General features: G+C 57.4%; 1 protein-coding gene across 2 annotated transcripts in view; it reads left to right on the top strand.

Annotated features, from left to right (window-relative positions):
• Positions 1 to 914: 914 nt before the first annotated feature.
• Positions 915 to 16,923, top strand: part of NUDCD3 (NudC domain containing 3) — a 58,063-nt gene continuing 42,054 nt past the window's right edge. The window contains exons 1-2 of one of the 2 annotated variants that reach the window (XM_047694759.1): positions 915 to 1,399; positions 5,524 to 5,825. In XM_047694759.1, the coding sequence (XP_047550715.1) occupies positions 1,208 to 1,399; positions 5,524 to 5,825 (494 nt within the window). In that variant the 5' untranslated portion in view covers positions 915 to 1,207. The remainder of the gene's footprint in view (positions 1,400 to 5,523; positions 5,826 to 16,923) is intronic. The other variant, XM_047694757.1, reaches the window with a different exon arrangement.

Below are 16,923 nucleotides of genomic sequence, written 5' to 3'. Positions count from 1 at the left end.
CGAGAAGTTTCAGAATCACTGCCCGAGGGCAGTTCTCCTGGTTCTGGCTGTATTTGCAACTAATTAGAGCCCGCAGGGATGAAGATGCACGTTCATTTGTAGATTTTTTTTTATTTTTTTTTTTAAAGATTTTATTTATTTATTTGACAGAGAGAAATCACAAGTAAGCAGAGAGGCAGGCAGAGAGAGAGGAGGAAGCAGGCTCCCTGCTGAGCAGAAAGCCCGACGCGGGGCTCGAACCCAGGACCTGGGATCATGACCTGAGCCGAAGGCAGCGGCTTAACCCACTGAGCCACCCAGGCGCCCCTCATTTGTAGATTTTAGTCCAGCGGAGATGCAAAGCGTTTCTGCCCGCTGGAGTAGCTAAGGCACGGTCGCGTCCTCCCGCGGGCCACGGCCAGCTTTGCGCCCAAGCTGACGATGTCGCTGTTTCTCAAAGCGCTCATAAATGCCCAGCTCCTGCGCACGCTCCTGGAACCAGTCCTACCCTGCGCTACTTCCCGCAGGGTTCGGCCGTCGGAGGGCATCCCCAGCAGGTGCTCGTCCCGCGTCTGACCGGCGTCGCGGTCGGAGCTCGCCGAGGCCGCACTCGGGCGTACCCTGAGGACTCGGGGTCCGGCGCAGACGACGCGCCCCCGACGGCGCGCTACACAGCGTGCGTACGGGCATCGCACAACGAGGGCACGGCAGTGTGCGCGCCGCTCCGAGCTCCCTCCACGGGGCACTCGCGCACGCTCGTCTCCACGCGCTCACTCCTGGCGCTTCTAACGCCACACGCCCGCGGCGGGGACTCGGGCCGCCTGGGACCCGCTCTCTCCCCGGAGAGGGGCGGTGCCCCGCCCACCACGTGACAACACCGGTCTCACGTGACGCGGCCCGAGCCACACCCCTTCCGCCCGTTTGCAGCATGGCCGCTAGGCGCTCTCGGTCCCGCCATCCCGGGCCTTCTCGCGCCTAGGAGCCACTTCGGGGCTCGCGTGTGGTTCTCCGCGAGGCTGCCAGGGAAGGCCGGCCGGGCGGCGGGGGCGGGGCTCTCGGCGGAGACGCCCGGTGCGCAGCGGCCGGGCCCGACGAGCCGGGGGCCGGGCGGGCGCGGACCGGAAGTGGCGCCGGCGGCGGAGCCGTTACCGCAGCGTGCCGGAAGTGGCCGTGGGCCGGCGTCCGGGCCGCGCCCGCAGTGAGCAGAGTCTCCGCGGCCGGCGACGCCATGGAGCCCGGGGCGGCCGAGCTGTACGACCAGGCCCTGCTGGGCATCCTGCAGCACGTGGGCAACGTCCAGGACTTCCTGCGCGTGCTCTTCGGCTTCCTCTACCGCAAGACCGACTTCTACCGGCTGCTGCGCCACCCGTCCGACCGCATGGGCTTCCCGCCCGGCGCGGCGCAGGCCCTGGTGCTGCAGGTAGCGCGCGGCGGGCGGCGGGCGGCCTGGCGGGGGGAGCTCCCCCGCTCCCGGCCTCGGTTCCCCTCGGGCGCTTCCCCGGCCCCGCCCCCCGCGGCCGCGAGCTCGCCGGGACGCCGCTGGGCGCGGGAGTTACTGCGTGCGGGAGCTGAGCGCCCGGCGCGCGGGGGTCGGGTGTGGGCGGGAGCGGTCGCTGGGCGGGGAGGCCGGGGGTCCGGCTGCGGCGCGGGCCCGGGCCGCCTCCTCGCTGGGCACCGGGGCCGGGGCGGGGCTGGCGCGGGAGCAGGTGTTACCGACGGAGCGTGCGTCGTCCGCCGAGCACCGGGCCCGGGCTCTGACTGAGACGCGCTCGCCGCCGTCCGGGCGGTGACAGAGCCGTGCGGGGCCGCCCGGGGCCAGAGCCCTTGCCGGGAACGGGGCAGGCTGCGGTTCGGAAGTCAGAGGACCGTCTTGCGGGGCAGGCGGGGTGCAGCTGCCGGCGGCCCCGCAGAGGAGGGAGCTGCTGCCGGCTCCTCCCACAGCTCCCGCGGCGCTTTGCGGTTTGCGGGGCGCTGGCAGATGGTGCTCCTGGAGTCCCGCAAGCCGCGCGCGGCCGGCTGTCCTGCTCCGCGGTGCGCGTGTGGAGAGCAGAAGCTGGGTGTCGCGGGGCCCGCCAGAAAGGCCCCACCGTCCTGGTGCTCCAGCGGCCCAACGCCAGCCGAGTGCGGGAAGGCTTCGGGATGGCTTCTCAAAGGCCGTGAGGGAGGTGCGGGTGAAAGAGCCGCGGTCCGGTGAGGGTGGCCGCCGAGGTGTCTGTCCAGCGGGCTCAGGTGATCTCACCGCACTCCTCCTGGAGCTGGCCCCGGGGCCCCGCGGTCGCCTTCCGGCTCCTTCCACGCTCTTACTCAGTCCATTGCAGGGTGGGAGAGCCTCTGATGCTTGCAGGAAGGGTGTTTGCTGAGCACCTGGGGGGCAGCCCTTGCCGTCTTAGCTGTTCCTCTGTTTAATCCCACGGGGCGGAAGGTTGGTCTTTGCCCTTGTTTGACGGTGATGTGGTCGCAGTGTAGGGTAGACCCGTTTGCGCGCCTCAGACAGGGAGGGTGAGTGGGAGATGGCCTGTGGTTTCAAACCCGGGTGTCGGGAGTAAGGACGCTGAACTGGCCCTCCGTTGAGGGTGAGAAGTTTAGTTTTAGACAAGTCCGAACTGCAGACAGAAGTCCCCGCGCTGGCGCTGTTGGAAGCGCAGGACAGGGTGTAGAGGAGATGAGGAGCCAGAGCGGTGTGAGGGGAGGAAGAGCTGACCATGGAGGGCAGCACCTTGCTGGACGACCCCAGTGGAGGGACTGGAGACGCCGGGGGCTGCACGTGTGGTTGGGGGTGAAGGGAGTGGGTAGAGCGGAAGGTTCCGTAGAAACCCAGGGGCCGCTTCCCAGCGTTTCTGCAGTTGGCTCCCAGCAGTCTGCGGTGCCGGAGGACCTTTGAGAAAGCAGGTGTGCCCGGGTCTTTGTCAGGCCGCTGAGGGCCCGTTCTGAGCTGCTGTTCTCTCCCGGGTGCCCCGCGCTCGTCCTGAGTCCAGTCTGAGAAGCCGGTGAGGCCTGTTGCCCGAGCATCAGGAAGGCCGGCTCCTCCTGGGCCTCGCTGAACCTGCCGGGAGAGTCTCCTCCGTGTCAGCAGAGGGGCTGGTGGGAGGTCACCGCTGTCTGCGCCCTCCCCACGTGCTGCGCTTGCAGAGCGCGGCCGGGCCGGGAGGGGCGGAGGTAGGTTGGATGAGTGTGGAGGGGCAGCGTGGGCAGAGGCCGAGGACTCTGCGAGGAGCGTCGGGCCCTGCGTCCGGAGGTCCCGGGGCTGAGGGGACAGAGTCCTTGCTGTCCGTTTTTTACGTGGAGTCAGGATGAAGGGCTGGGACGTCAGGAGGATGAGTGGCTCTGAGGACGCAGTCAGGTGTCCTCAACACCGGTGTGAGAGGTGCGGCCAGGGGCTCGGGTTCCCGGAGGGAGTAGAAATGGGTCTGGGGTCGATGCCTGGTTTCTGCCTTAGCACGGCCGTGTCTTCCTCTGCACGCGTGGCTTTCCGCAGAGCGCCCTTGCATGACCGCTCGCTTGCCTCTTCGCTGGCAGGACCTCCGGCGAGTCCCTTAGCTTCTCTGGGCGTAGTTCTTCCCCGTCTTCGAAGCGCCAGTGCTGCCTGCCTTCCTCCCTGCATCTCCTGAAGGCTGGGAGAGAGGGTGAAAGCGCGCGGTGTAGTTCTGTGTTAGCGATCTTCCGGTTTGTCTTCCTGCTCCGTGCAGGCAGTGGGACGGTTTGATCGACAGGCGCGTTCTGGCCGCTTGGAACGGGCCCCTCCCGACCTGCCAGCGCTTTCTGAGAGCAGCTTCACATTCAGGGCCCAGTGGAGGGGCAGGTCCAGGGTTCCCGAGCGCCTTCCGTCTCGCCGGCCCTTCCTGCTGGCAGCGTCTCCACAGAGGGGCCCTTTGCTGTGTCCACGAACCCGCCCGCATTCCACCCCGGACACCCGTGCCTTAGTTGGCATTAGGGTTCAGTGTTAGTGCGGCTCATTTTCCGGGGTTTGGATGAACACCTAAAGACAGGTGTCCGCCACACGGGGTCTGTTCGCTGCCGGAGAAATCGCCCGTGCTCCCTGCGCATTCCTCCCTCCGCCCGGCCCCGGCAACCGCCGATCTTCAGCGTGTCTGTAGTTTTGCCTTTTCCAGAATATCCTGGGATTGGAATCTTGCAGAACATGTATAGGCTTTTCTGATTGGCTTCTTTGACTTAGTGGCATGATTTCAGTTTCCTTTAGGTCTTTTCATGGCGTGATCGCTCGTTTCTTTTTGGTGCGGAGTGATAAGGATGCTGTGGTCCGGCCGGTCGGCTCGCCCGCTGGCAGACAGCTCAGTTGCTTCCGTGGCATTTAGGAGCGGCGCTGCTGCGGTACCCGGGGCAGGTTTCTGTATGGATGTGTCTTCAGCTCCGCTGGGTGGGTAGCAGGGGGCAGGCTTGCTGAATGGACTGGAACAGCCCCCCGCCCCCCCACGCAGCCCCTCAAGGAGGCTCTCCCAGCCTTCCCTTCTCCAGCTCCCGCAGACGGCCGTACCTCTCAGCGCCGCAGCCTGCCCCTGGTAGTCTGCTGGCCAGCGTGAGCTTTCCTTCGGGGTCTGCCACAGAGTCCTTCCTCACAAGGAACTTCCGTAGGTTTCCGGGACTGGAGTGGGCGTCTGCGCGCTCGTCCTCCTCACGGCCCCTCCCGTTGGTGCTGCTGCGAGAGGGTCTGTGCCGTGAAAGGTGCACACAGAACGCGTGTTTCCCGTGTCCTTTGTGGGTAGAGAGTCCCAGGGCATGTATGGATGTCACTGTGTCCCGGGGAGGGCTGGTCCTCACACCGCAATGTCGAGTTCTTAGAGGGTGGGATTTTTTTGTGTTCCTCGCTCATCGTAGGCACATGCGGTGGTTTCTGGAATTGATTGCCACGTTCTCTTTCTTTCTTTTTTAAAGATTACATATTTATTTGTGAGACACCGTGAGCACAAGCAGGGGGAGGGGTAAAAGCAGAGGGAGAAGCAGGCTCTGAGCAGGGACAGGACCCCGGGATGCTGACCTGAGCCGAAGGTAGAGGCTTTGCCGGCTGAGCCCCCAGGCGCCCCCACTGCCAGGTTTTCTGAGAGCCACACCTCCTGTGCCGTGTGGGAAGGCAGTGGCGGCTTGGTCATGCTGCTGACACCCTGTGTTCAACTCGATTCCCATCTTCTCTTCTCGAGTTTGAATTGCTGGCACCTTTGCAGCTCTTGGTACCAGGACGGTGTGTTCTTTCCCTGGCAGACGAGTCTTGCTGGGCACTATGACAGAAAGGACAGGGAGGCCATGTGGTGACGCCTCCTCTAGACCCCAGTGTCCGGCTCGTGGGCGCGTGGATACCGTGGCTTGCAGGGTTTCGCTTCTGTTGCTCTCGCAACGCCTGTCAGAGATTGCTTTGCAGCGGCTCCGCGGCGGCTCCTGGTCAGGTTGAAGCGTCTGTGTTTTGCTCGTGGGAACGCATCACAGTTTCCTGTTTGGTCGCTCTGTTCTGAGCCAGAGTTCGGTACCTTCCTGCGGCGCGTGTGGTTTGGCCCTGGGCAGGCGGACTAATTCTGGGTTGCTGTTTGGTTCTAGGTGTTCACAGCCTTCGAGCACATGGCCCGGCAGGACGACGAGAAGAGGAGGAAGGAGCTGGAGGAGAAGGCCAGGAGGAAGGAGGCCGAGGAGGCGGTGGCGGCAGCTGCTGAGCAGGAGCCAGTCCCGGCCCCGGGACAGGAGGTGGAGGTCGGCCCTGGGGCAGAATCAGGCGGGCCTCCGGGCCCAGTGGGCCCACGGGGTGCCGGGCTGGAGGTGGCCCCCGGCTCGGAGGAGGCGGAGTCACCAGGAGCTCAGGCGGGGGCCGCAGGACTTCCGGAGGATGCCCCGGCTCTTCTCAGGTAAGAGTTTCCCCTTCACAGCTGGTTGCTCTCGTGCTCGGTTTCTGCTGGCTTCAGGTGTCTGCGGTGCCCCATCCACTCTGTCTCCGCGTTTATGGCACAAATGGTGCTTTGGTTACATGGGGCAGGAGATCACTTGGCTGTCGTCTTTTTTTCCTCCCTCGATGGCAAAGTAATGAGCTGCCTGTCGTACGGCCAGTTCAGAGCCGGGGTGAGCGAGAGCACAGATGCCCAGACGCTCTCCCTGCGACCTGCCCGCCGTGTGCGGCTGGGGCTCAGGGGCTCGGCTCCGTTCTTCTCAAGGGCGTGCTGCTGGGCTGTGGGCCCCGGACCTTCAGGTGGGATGGGGGACCGTGGACCCAGAGTCCCCTTGGAGACTGCCACTTGGTAAACGGACTCCTTGGCACGCAGAGTTCCCTGCGGCTCAGTTTTCACCTCTGTAAAGCGAAGATGAGCTTGCCGGCCCCTGCCTCAGGCTGCTGCGGCGGTCCGTGCGCCCGGGGTTGGTCTGTGAGCCCGGGGTCGGTCCGCGCATCCCGGGGTCAGTCCGTGCGCCCGGGGTCGGTCTGTAAGCCCGGGGCCCTGCGGCTGGGGCTTGGCTGCTGCTGGCTCGCCTTGCATCTGGTCCTGCAGAGCTCCTGCCTCCCGGTGCCACGCCCGGTCCTTCGCTGCCCCACGTGGGCGCGAAGATCTGCTTGCTCCTGTTTGCGAGCTGTGGCGGTGTCTGAAAGGCAGCCGGATGCTGTCAGCCTGCTCCGTTCTGGCACAGTCCGCCGTCTTCCCGCTCCCGCTGTGGTCCCTCCTCTGGCTTGGCTTCCCTGCAGTTCTCTGCTCGCTCTCTGACCTGTTTTAGTGTCTCTGTGGTTCCTAGACAGTGAGGCAAAGCCGACAAGCTGCGGGGTCATAAAACGCGGGGTGGGGGTGGGATACACTTTGTGATGCTGATATGGGGCAGGAGTGCAGAGGCGGAAAGGCCAGGCTGAACAGTGCGGCTCAGAGACTGCAGGGGTCGTGTGCGCAAATCCGGCTGGTGCAGAAGAGTGGGGCTTGGATATGGAGCTCTGGTAGAGAAGGGGCAAAATAGGGTCTGGGGCCTGGATGTGGGTGGGGTCTGGGTCAGAGGGCAGAGCTCGGATCATTTCTCGGAGCCCAAAGAGCTCTCTGCGGCATTTCCTGTAGTGTGGTGCAGGTCTGCTGCTGGGCCGTCTTTCAGCTCTGGGTTGCCTGAAAATCCTTATCGGAGGCTCGTTTCTGCGTGTTTGCCGTCTGTAGGGTTCCTGACGGGTGCTTCTTTTTCAGCACTTTAAAGAATGTCATGCCCTATTCTGCTGTCTTCTGATAAGAAGTGAGTGTTCTTTGTTCCCCTCTGCGGCTCCCCGGGTGCTTGGTGAGGTACTTATAAGTCTCAGCGATCTGGTGACCACCCGCTTCACGGTGGGGCTCTGAGTTTGTGCCACTGGGGTTTCTGCACTTCGTTCCGCTGCTGTGTTGTGAACCCCCGTCTAAGATGCTGTGTGCCTCCTTGGGAACCTGTTACTGCCCTGTCATCACCTTTATTGTCTTTCTTCTTCAGTGTCTGATCCTTAGTTAAATTCATCACTGACTTTATTTTTTAAGATGTTTTTTGGCTTTGCATTTCCTGTTGATTCTCTTTTATGGCTTTGATTTGTTACCCTCATTGTTTCTCTTGGAGTTGTTTAATATGTTTATAATAGCTTTTTATAGTCTTTGTCTGCTAATTCCATCATTTCTGTAATGTTTTGTTTTGTTGGCGGTTTTCTCCTGATTTTGGGTCGTATTTTCCTTCTCCTTTACATATCTGGTAATTGTTTTTTAAAGGTTTTATTAATGTGAGAGAACCAGAACGCATGTGCAGGTGAGGGGGGGAGAAGAGAGAGGTGCTCAGGCAGACTCTTTGCTGAGCGTAGATCCCTCGATCTCAGGCTTGATCTCAGGACCCCGAAATTACAACCTGAGCTGAAATCAGGAGTCAGACACTTAACTGACTGAACTACCCAGGCGCCCCACATCTGGTGATTTTTTTATAGGATGCCTGCCATTGTGGGTATTACGTTGCTCCATCTCTGGATTTTGTTTTTTTCCTTTAAAGAGTGTCGAGTTTTGATCTCGAAGGTAGTTACTCGCACGTCAGTACGGTCTTTCCGAACCTTGTTTCTGAGCTTCTTGGGGGTATGTCCAGAGCACCTTTGATTCTACGGCTAGTTCTCCTTGTTCTAGAACATGGCCCTCTTGGGCTCTCCAGAATGTTCTGTTGTTGCTGCTTGAAACAGGAACTCCTCCCACCCCTTTGTTAGTTTTGGGGTCATGCGGGCTAGTTCCTCCCCGTTACGTCGCACGTGGAGGCGGTTGACGGCAAAGACTCAGAGACACTGCGCAGTTTTTGGAGTTCTCTCTGTGTGTAGCGGCCCTCTTCCAGGGCTCTTTGCATAAAATATTCGAGTACCAGAATGAAGACTGAGCATATACTTACTCACTTTAGCTTTATTTATTCTGGTATTACTCGTTTCAGCAAAATTTTGGAAGAGTGCCACATTTGCATTTGGGGAACAGTTATGGACGTTTATAAACTATTTTAAAAGCTGACCGATGTGGGGATGTGACGGTCCATTTTCTGTGGCAGCCTGGCCAGGCCCCATCCCTGGGTATCACAGAGACGCTGACCTGGGTGTTGTTGTGAGGGTGTTTGCTGGGGGTGCTCAGTGTCCGTGACCTGGTGGCTTCAGGTAAGGGACATCGTCCTAGGTGACTGAATGGGTCTTACCCATCAGTTGAAGGGAGCTGACAGCAGAGCCGGGGCTTCCCTGAAGCAGAAGAAATTGATGCTGTGGAGGCGGCTTGACCTGGAGAGCTCCGCTGTGGCTTGCCTGTGGATTTGGGCGCGGCCCAGCTGGCTGCCACGGCTGCCTGAGCCTGTCCCTGGCATAACTTTCTGAACGTGTGTATGGGGGTCCTGCTGGTTCTGTCTCTGGGTGAACCCTGATGTTCGCAGATACTCTTGTCCTGGAATGTTGTATGACAACAGCGGTTTTCAGAGTGGTAATAAATTTGAAAACGTTTGAGGTTGTAGACATGCAGAGGAGAAGACTGGCAGGAGATCAGTGACGAGCAGTGGCTGTCAGGGACTGGTGGATTCAGGTCTCATTGTCCTCTGTGCCCTAATTTTCCTGCAGTGAACATACATTTTGTTTTATTAAATTTTTTTTGCATTTTGTTTTATTTATTATTATTATTATTATTATTTTTTTTTTTTTTTAAGATTTGACAGACAGAGATCACAAGTAGGCAGAGAGGCAGGCAGAGAGAGAGGAAGAAGCAGGCTCCCCGCTGAGCAGAGAGCCTGATGCGGGGTTTGATCCCAGGACCCTGAGATCATGACCTGAGCTGAAGGCCGAGGCTTCACCCACTGAGCCGCCTGGGCACCCCCTGTTTTTCTATTCTTGAACCCACAAGTTGTGTCCTGGGCCAGAATGAGAGCGAGTTGCTGGAGTTTTGTGCCGTGTGGGTCCAGCATGGAGGAGGGGCGTGTTCCGGGAGAGCCGGTGCCGCAGGGCCGGCCCTTCCCGGCGCGGGCATCTTCTTGGCCTTCGGGTACACAGTGGCTTCCCATGAACAAGCAGGAAGTCGTGCCCCCCCCCGTCGTGTTGCAGCGGGCGGGCAGTGTGGAGGACGGTTGGAAGGGCAGTGTGGAAGCCAGCCTTTTTCTCGTTCTCCCTTTAGTGGTACCCCTCGTGCCTCCCATCGGTGCCAAAGACCGCGTGTCCCGTAACCGTAGCGCTCTGCGCTTCCCTTGACGGGGTGACACGAGATGGGGCTCCGGCCTTGGGTGCGCAGAAGCACGCCTGTTCTGGGCCCCCGTTCGGAAGCCACTCACCTGCGGTCTGGGCCCAAGCTGGCTGACTTCTGCTGCTCCCGTTTGCCACCCCTGCCGGTGGTCCTGCCCTGTCGACCGGTGGGGTCACATGTGTGCTCCTTGAATCGAACAGGAGGAGCCTGGGCACTGGGGAACGAAGGAAGACAGCGCAGGCGTGGGCTCTCGCGTCCTCCGCACACGCGCGTCCTCGGCTGTGTTGTGTGGGGTGCGTGCTGGGATGCACTTATTAGAACGTGGCGGCTCGTCTCCAGACAGATGGCTCTGTCCGCCCGGGTCCCAGCTGCCTCTGTGGAGTCACCCTGTCCCCCATCCAGGCCTTGCCAGCCACAGATCTGTTTTCTGCCCCAGAGTTGGTGCAGGATACACTTTCTTTTGTACATAATTACATACTGATTTTTATAATAAAGCCACATGAATGGTATTTTGGGGTCGCTGAGGGGATGTTTGAGGGAAACTTGAATTGGGTCTTGTTTTCCCATTGCTGTGAATTTCATTCTTTGTCCTGCCCTGCTGTCATTGTCAGCAGGGATTTTCCAGGGAAAATCGGGAATGGGGCCCGCCCCGCTGCTTCAAGTGCTTGGTTTTGTTCCTTAGAGAGGAGATTGAGTTCTGGCTCACAGAGTTCCTGTGCACACAGGGGGGCGGTTGAGAACGTGCCTGTGTCTGCACGGAGTCGTCCACAGCACACATCCCTCTGTCCCAGTGTTTACAGTGAGCTTGACTCCCGGGGTGCTGGGAAGCTTTAGAAACTGCAGCCCAGCATCACTGTACTGTGGAAGGAGAGGGGGACAGAAAGCGACAGCATCAGAGGCTTTGGGCCCCTCTCAGAGCTCGGTGGGGCTCCAGTTTTGCGTTTTGTGCCTGCGGTCTTGTTCTGCACAGTGGTTGTGGCGGGGGTGGGCAGGCGGTGGCAGCGGCAAGGGTCCTCCCTGGCCTGGCGTCCCTCCGGCGCCGGCTTGCCGTGGTTCCTGCAGCCCCCTCTAGAGGCCCGCAGGTGTCGCTGCCGCTGCCACAGTGATCCCTGCGTTTGCTGGTGCTGGCATGCCGGCCAGAGTCCACAAACGCTGTTGTGCCTTGTCTGGCTTTTGCCTTCATAAGTCACAAACAGAATTCTTTAGAAGAGAAGAAAGAGAAAGGAGAGATAAGCAGAGAGTAAATAATGACATGGAAATGGTGTCTCCCGGGAGCTGTGCCTGGATGGAGGACGGGTGCTCCGTGCGGCCGAGGTTGTGCGGCCGTGTGCGTGGGGAGCACCGAGGCTACCCACCCCCTGTGTGGGAAGAGGTGTCAGGGAACCCCCGGTGTGCTGACCCGCCTCCTGGGAGAGCACGCGGGGCTGGGCAGCTGCTCTGGCTTCGGTGATGTGGCCTTCGTGTGCTGCTGCTGGAGGGCGGGGTCGGGGTGCTGCCTGGGCAGGGATGGCCTGGCTTGGAGGAGAGGTTGCAGCCTTCCTGCTCATACCCTCGGCAGAGGCTCTGTCCTCGTCCTGCTTCTCCTCCGGGTTCGGCTGCCCCCAGAGCCAGGTGCCGCCCTGTTCCTCGGTGCTCCCATCCGTGCCCACCCCTCAGCAGAGCCTTGCAGCGCCTCTGTCCCTCCTTCTCCTGCAGGTCACTGTGCCTTCTCGGAGCCCATGTCTCATCTCGCTGTCCGCTCACGCTGCTTGTTCCCCTGTGTTTCAGCGCTGGGGCCGAGAGCTGCGCTGCCCTGTGTGAGGGGAGCCCCCGATGTGTGCTCAGCACCTCTCCCTTGGTTCTGGGGCCTACGTGGCCTTGGGGAGGCTGCCAGGGGAGCAGAAGGTGCAGCTCCCTGCTGGGGCGTCTGCTCCCTGAGAGCTGGGGTCCTTGGGTTTGTTGCTCAGCGGCTCCTTTGCTTGTCGGTCCTGGCATTTTCAGGCGCCCGTGGCAGGGGGCCCCTTGGCGGAAACACATGAACATACTTGAATGGCACCCCTGATGCCCACTGTGTCCTCCGACGAGAGAGGATGGACTGGAGGGCTGTGCAGGGAGCACTCCTCTAGGTCCCAGCTGCTGTTAGCAATGTTACTTCTCTTAAAAACAAGCTGTCCATTTTTCTTTCTAGTTATGCACAGCATAGATTATTTGGAACATGAAGATGTGTCTAAAGAATAAGAACATACGGGGTGCCTGGGTGGCTCAGTGGGTTGAGCCGCTGCCTTCTGCTCGGGTCATGGTCTCAGGGTCCTGGGATCGAGCCCCACATCCGGCTCTCTGCTCAGCTGGGAGCCTGCTTCCTCCTTTCTCTCTGCCTGCCTCTCTGCCTGCTTGTGATCTCTCTGTCAAATAAATAAATAAAATCTTTAAAAAAAAAAAAAAGAATAAGAACATAGCGCTGTTCCCGGTGTTCTGGGAGATTTTCTGGATTTTCTACCTTCTGTGCGTGTGAACGCATGTGTGCTGGTGTACACACATGCACACGCAGAAGTTTCTCCAGTCGTGTTACGCTGTGGCTTCTGTTTCGCTGAGTCTCTCCTGCCTCCCTGTTGCTGACTTTGAACTCATGTCGCCCACTGTGGAGGGCTGTGTGCCTTGAGCTCTTGTGCTCACACGGGGGTATGCTCATCCCGTATGCAGAGAGCCGTGGACAGAAGCTAGGCTTGGGGGGGATGTTTGCCGGCCTTCCCTGTGGATTCATTTGTGCCCGCTCAGGGCTGTGCCTGGGTGAGCGGCCTTGGGGTCCGTGTCCTGTGACCTCTGGGGCAGCAGTCACTGCCTGGCCCTCTGACCCCTCGCTCCGAAACTGCCCCTCCTCTACGAACCTGGGACGCCGAGCCCTCCGCATGATATATCTAGATCCTGAGGCAGGAGATCTGATTTTGGTTGTTCGTTACGAGTACTTATTTCTTTCTAGAAGCTGCGTTTCGTCTTCATTTGCAGTGCGCTGACAGCTGACAGGCTTTGTTCTTAGAGGAGGCTGGCCTGCACATCTTACGACAGGGACTTCTCTTGACTGTTCTCAGCACTGGAAGTGTCTGGGCGCAACGACTGGGTGCCCTAGTGTGCAGGGTGGAGGCTGCGGGAGCGCATGTGTGCGTCGGGGGGAGGCATGTGGGGAACCTGGGGGCTCGTCCGTCTGAAGGGTGCGTGGAGACGGCGGACCCGGTGTGCTTGCTTTCTACAGGTGAAGAGATCTGCTTAAAATCATGCGGTAGAAGATGGGGTTGGGGGACTCAAGCAAGAGTCCATGCACGCAGAGGCCTGAACTCGGATACGTTTGCTTCGTTGTGTTAAGAAAAGTGTGACTGTTAACGGAACTGTCTGACAGATCCTTTTCAGAAGTAAAACAACCGGTTTCTAGTTAAATGTTTTTCTAGAACATTAAAGAATGTAATTTTGTGGGGCACCTGGGGGCTCAGTGGGTTAAGCCTCTGCCTTCGGCTCAGGTCATGATCCCAGGGTCCTGGGATGGAGCCGCGCATCGGGCTCTCTGCTCAGCAGGGAGTCTGCTTTCCCCCCTCTCTGCCTGCCTCTCTGCCTCCTTGTGATATCTCTCTCTCTCTGTCAAATAAATAAAATTAAAAAAAGAAAAAAAAAAAGAACGTAATTTTGTATGCTAGCTTTTCTTTTCATCGGAAAGGGCATATATGTCTCTTGCTGAAAATGCGTTAGGTAGAATTTAAATACAAAGGAGAGCAGACAGCAGGGAACCCGCCACCTGTGCTCCGGGACCCCGTGTGTGCGTGTGTGGGTGCTCAGGTCAGCCTTAGCGCCTGACCCCTCCCGCGCCGTGAAGCACGTTTGCCTCGCCATTTCATCTGTACGTATCCGAAACCGCTGAAGCTTCCAGGTTTCTCTGTAGCCTACTTAACGATAAAGGTCTGTTGGAATCTACAAATTAGGCTTCAGCCACACACCGTTTATTTCTCTTTTCTTTTCTTACACTTTATTTGTTTAAAAAAGAGCCCGGGGTGTCTGGCCATGGAGCACGTGACTCACGATCTTGGGGTCTTGAGTTCAGGCCCCACATTGGGCATAGAGCTCGCCTGAATGCACATCGGACTGCGGTGCGTGCAGTTTCCCGTTGTCCGACCGTCACACAGTGAAGGAAATCGGCAGTTTACGGTGTGTGTGTTGGGCGAGTTACATACAGTAGGCGTGTGTACTGGAAGTGCGCGCTCCCTAAGGGGACCGTTGTGCGTGCTTTCTTTTGTAAACGTTTCTGTTTTATACAGTTCCTGTGTGTCGTGTTTGTGGGTATACGCGTCTGCCTGTCTCCTGGCCCCCGTCTGTATGCTGTGTGTGGACTTCCTTCTACCCCCCAAAGGTGCTGGGGTCTCCCCACTCTCCTGGTGTAGGCGCCCCGGGTCAGGTCCCTGTGCCGCAGTGAAGGACCCAGGGAACGTTGTGGAGATGAGCCGTGGAACCTGGGTTGGCCTTGACATCGCTGGGGCTTCAGAATGCCGATTACTGGGCCGGCCCGCAGCGATCTCATTGAATTGCCCTGGGTGGGCCCCATGTTGCGATTTCCAGAAGCTTTCCAGGCCCCTCTGACTGTAGCCGAGATTCCTCCTCCTGACGGCCTCCAGCTCGCCCACCGTGTGGCGTAGCGCCATGGCTTAGAGTCCCCGCGGGGAGGGTAGCTAGGTGTTTCCGGTGTGCTGCTGTCGCAAAGGGTGCTGCACCGAGTGTGCTGTACGTGCGCCTGGGACAGTGTGTGAGTGTCCGCGGAGCGAATTCCTGGGACAGGAGCGACTGGGTCAGAGGGTGCGGCGTGTGTAATTGTGATGGTGTTGCTAGATCGGCCCCGGGGGGCGGGGTGTACCAGGTTTCTCACTGCCGGAGTGTCTGACCGTGGTGTCTGACCCAGCCCAGGTGCCAGCCGGTAGCCCTGGGCCCATTTCTTGGCTTCTCTTCACCTTTGCTGCGTCGGTTCGATTTGAAATGCCATTTCCCTGTGACTTAGGTTGGATTCTGATTGGCTTTGTGTATGCTTCTGTGTTTTCCTTTCGCGTTCTGCTTATTCTCAGATACTGAACCCTTTGTCCTCTTGGTTTGCTGGTGCTGGGCTGTTTGGTTCACCAGGGCTTTATTGTAATATGGTTGGTTTTCTTAAAAGATTTTATTTATTGATTTGGGAGAGAGGAGAGAGAGCATGGGCACGGGCAGGGAGAGGGGCAGACGGAGAGGGGGAAGCAGGCTCCCCGCTGAGCAAGGAGCCCGATGCGCTGCTTGATCCTGGGACCCTGAGATCATGACCTGAGCTGAAGGCAGATGCTTAAGGACTGAGCCACCCAGGCACCCCTATTGTGATGTGTTTTTACACTTGGTAGGACTAGTGTTTCATCTCTCTGTCCCCTGTATCCACCTCCCAACTTTTCTGGAAAAATTTTCCATATGAAAATTCTTTTGAAATCTTCATTGGAATACATCAGATTTATGTTTAAAATTAGAGGTAATTGGCATGTTTACATTATTGAGTCTCTTTGTCTAAGAACAGGCTAGGTCTTAGTTACTTGTCCTGTTTTACACTCTTCTAGAATCTCACCGGCATAGTACTTTATTACTTTTTGGAAGAATATGGCAGGTACGACATACAACGTACAAAACATGCTCATTGTGTTCCTGCCGAGGCTTCCAGTCAGCGGTCGGCTTAGTCTTTCGGGAGTCAGAAATCATACCTGGATTTTCTGGTGCAGGGGGCAGCTGGTGCCCTTAATGTCTGCGTTGTTCAGGGGTCATATCTTGTACTTACTATAGTATTTTAGTAACTGCGTAATACATTCGATATATTTTTAACATTTAGAATTTTCAAGGTACCTGCGTTTTTTTCTGCCTCTCAAAATTTGCCCAGAGCAGCTGGAACGGTGGGGCTGATGTTAGCTGAGGAGGCAGGAGCAAGCGAGGGGCTGGTTCTTCCGGGCCTTGGATTTGGCCTTGGCTGCCTTGCGTCTGAGGAGCTGAGAGGCGTGTGTGTGGAGTGCAGGCCTGGATGTGCTGATTTCCGGAATTCCGTGTAGCACTCAGTGCTCAGCACGGCAGGTGTGCGCCTTCATCCCCATCACCTGTTTCCCAGCTCCCCCGTCACCTTCATCGTGTTCTTATAGTTAAGAGTCCGTTTCTTGGTATGTCTCTCTCTCTCTTTTTCCTTTTGCTTGTTTGTTTTGTTTCTTAAAATCCACATATGAGTGAAATCATGCTACTCATTTTTCTCTTACTTTGCTTCGCGTTACATTCTCGAGATATCTGTGTTGTAAATAATAAGATTTCATTCTTTTTTGTGGCTGAGTAATATTCCAACTGTGTACGGGGGTTCCTTTTCCCCCCTATTCTTATCATATTTCTTTTCTTTTCAATTTTAGCCGTTCTGACTGGTGTGAGGTGGTGTCTCATTGTGGTTTTGATTTGTATTTCCTTGATGCCGAGTGATGTGGACCACCTTCTCATGTGTCCATTGGCCGTCTGGATGTCTTCTTTGGAGAAACGTCTGTTCCATGTCTCCTGCCCATTTTTTAATAGGATTACTTGGTATTTGGGTGTTGACTTGTATAAGTTCTTTATAGATTTTGGACACTAATACTTTGTTGGATATGTCATTTGCAAATATCTTCTCCCATTCTGTAGGTTGCCTTTTAGTTTTGTTCATTGTTTCCTCCACTGTGCAGAAGCTTTTTTTTCTTTTTTTTAAGATTTTATTTATTTGACAGACAGATCACAAGTAAGCAGAGAGGGAGGCAGAGAGAGAGGGGGAAGCAGGCTCCCCGCTGAGCAGAGAGCCCAATGCAGGGCTCGATCCCAGGACCCCGAGACCAGGACCTGAACCGAAGGCAGAGGCTTAACCCACTGAGCCACCCAGGCGCCCCATGTGCAGAAGCTTTTTACTTTGATGAAGCCCCAATAGTTTATTTTGGTTTCATTTCCCTCGCCTCCAGAGACCTATCTAGAAAAATGTTGTTATAGCTGATGTCAGACATTACTGCCTGTGTTCTCTACGAGGATTTTTATGGTTTTAGGTCTCACGTGTAGGTCTTTCATCCATTTTGAGTTTGATTTTGTGTGTGGTGTAAGAGACTGGTCCAGTTCTATTCTTCTGCATGTGGCTGTCCAGTTTTCCCAGCGTCATTTGTGGAAGAGACTTTTTCCCATTGGTTATTCTTTCCTGCTTTGTCGAAGATTAGCTGATCGTAGAATTGAGGGTCTGTTACTGGGCTCCGTATTCTGTTCCATCGATCTGTGTGTCTGTTTTTATGCT

Source organism: Lutra lutra, chromosome 11, assembly GCF_902655055.1.
Source record: "Lutra lutra chromosome 11, mLutLut1.2, whole genome shotgun sequence".
NCBI lineage: Eukaryota > Metazoa > Chordata > Mammalia > Carnivora > Mustelidae > Lutra > Lutra lutra.
The sequence above is the reverse complement of the archived record's forward strand: the minus strand, read 5'-3'. Positions and strand labels throughout refer to the sequence as shown.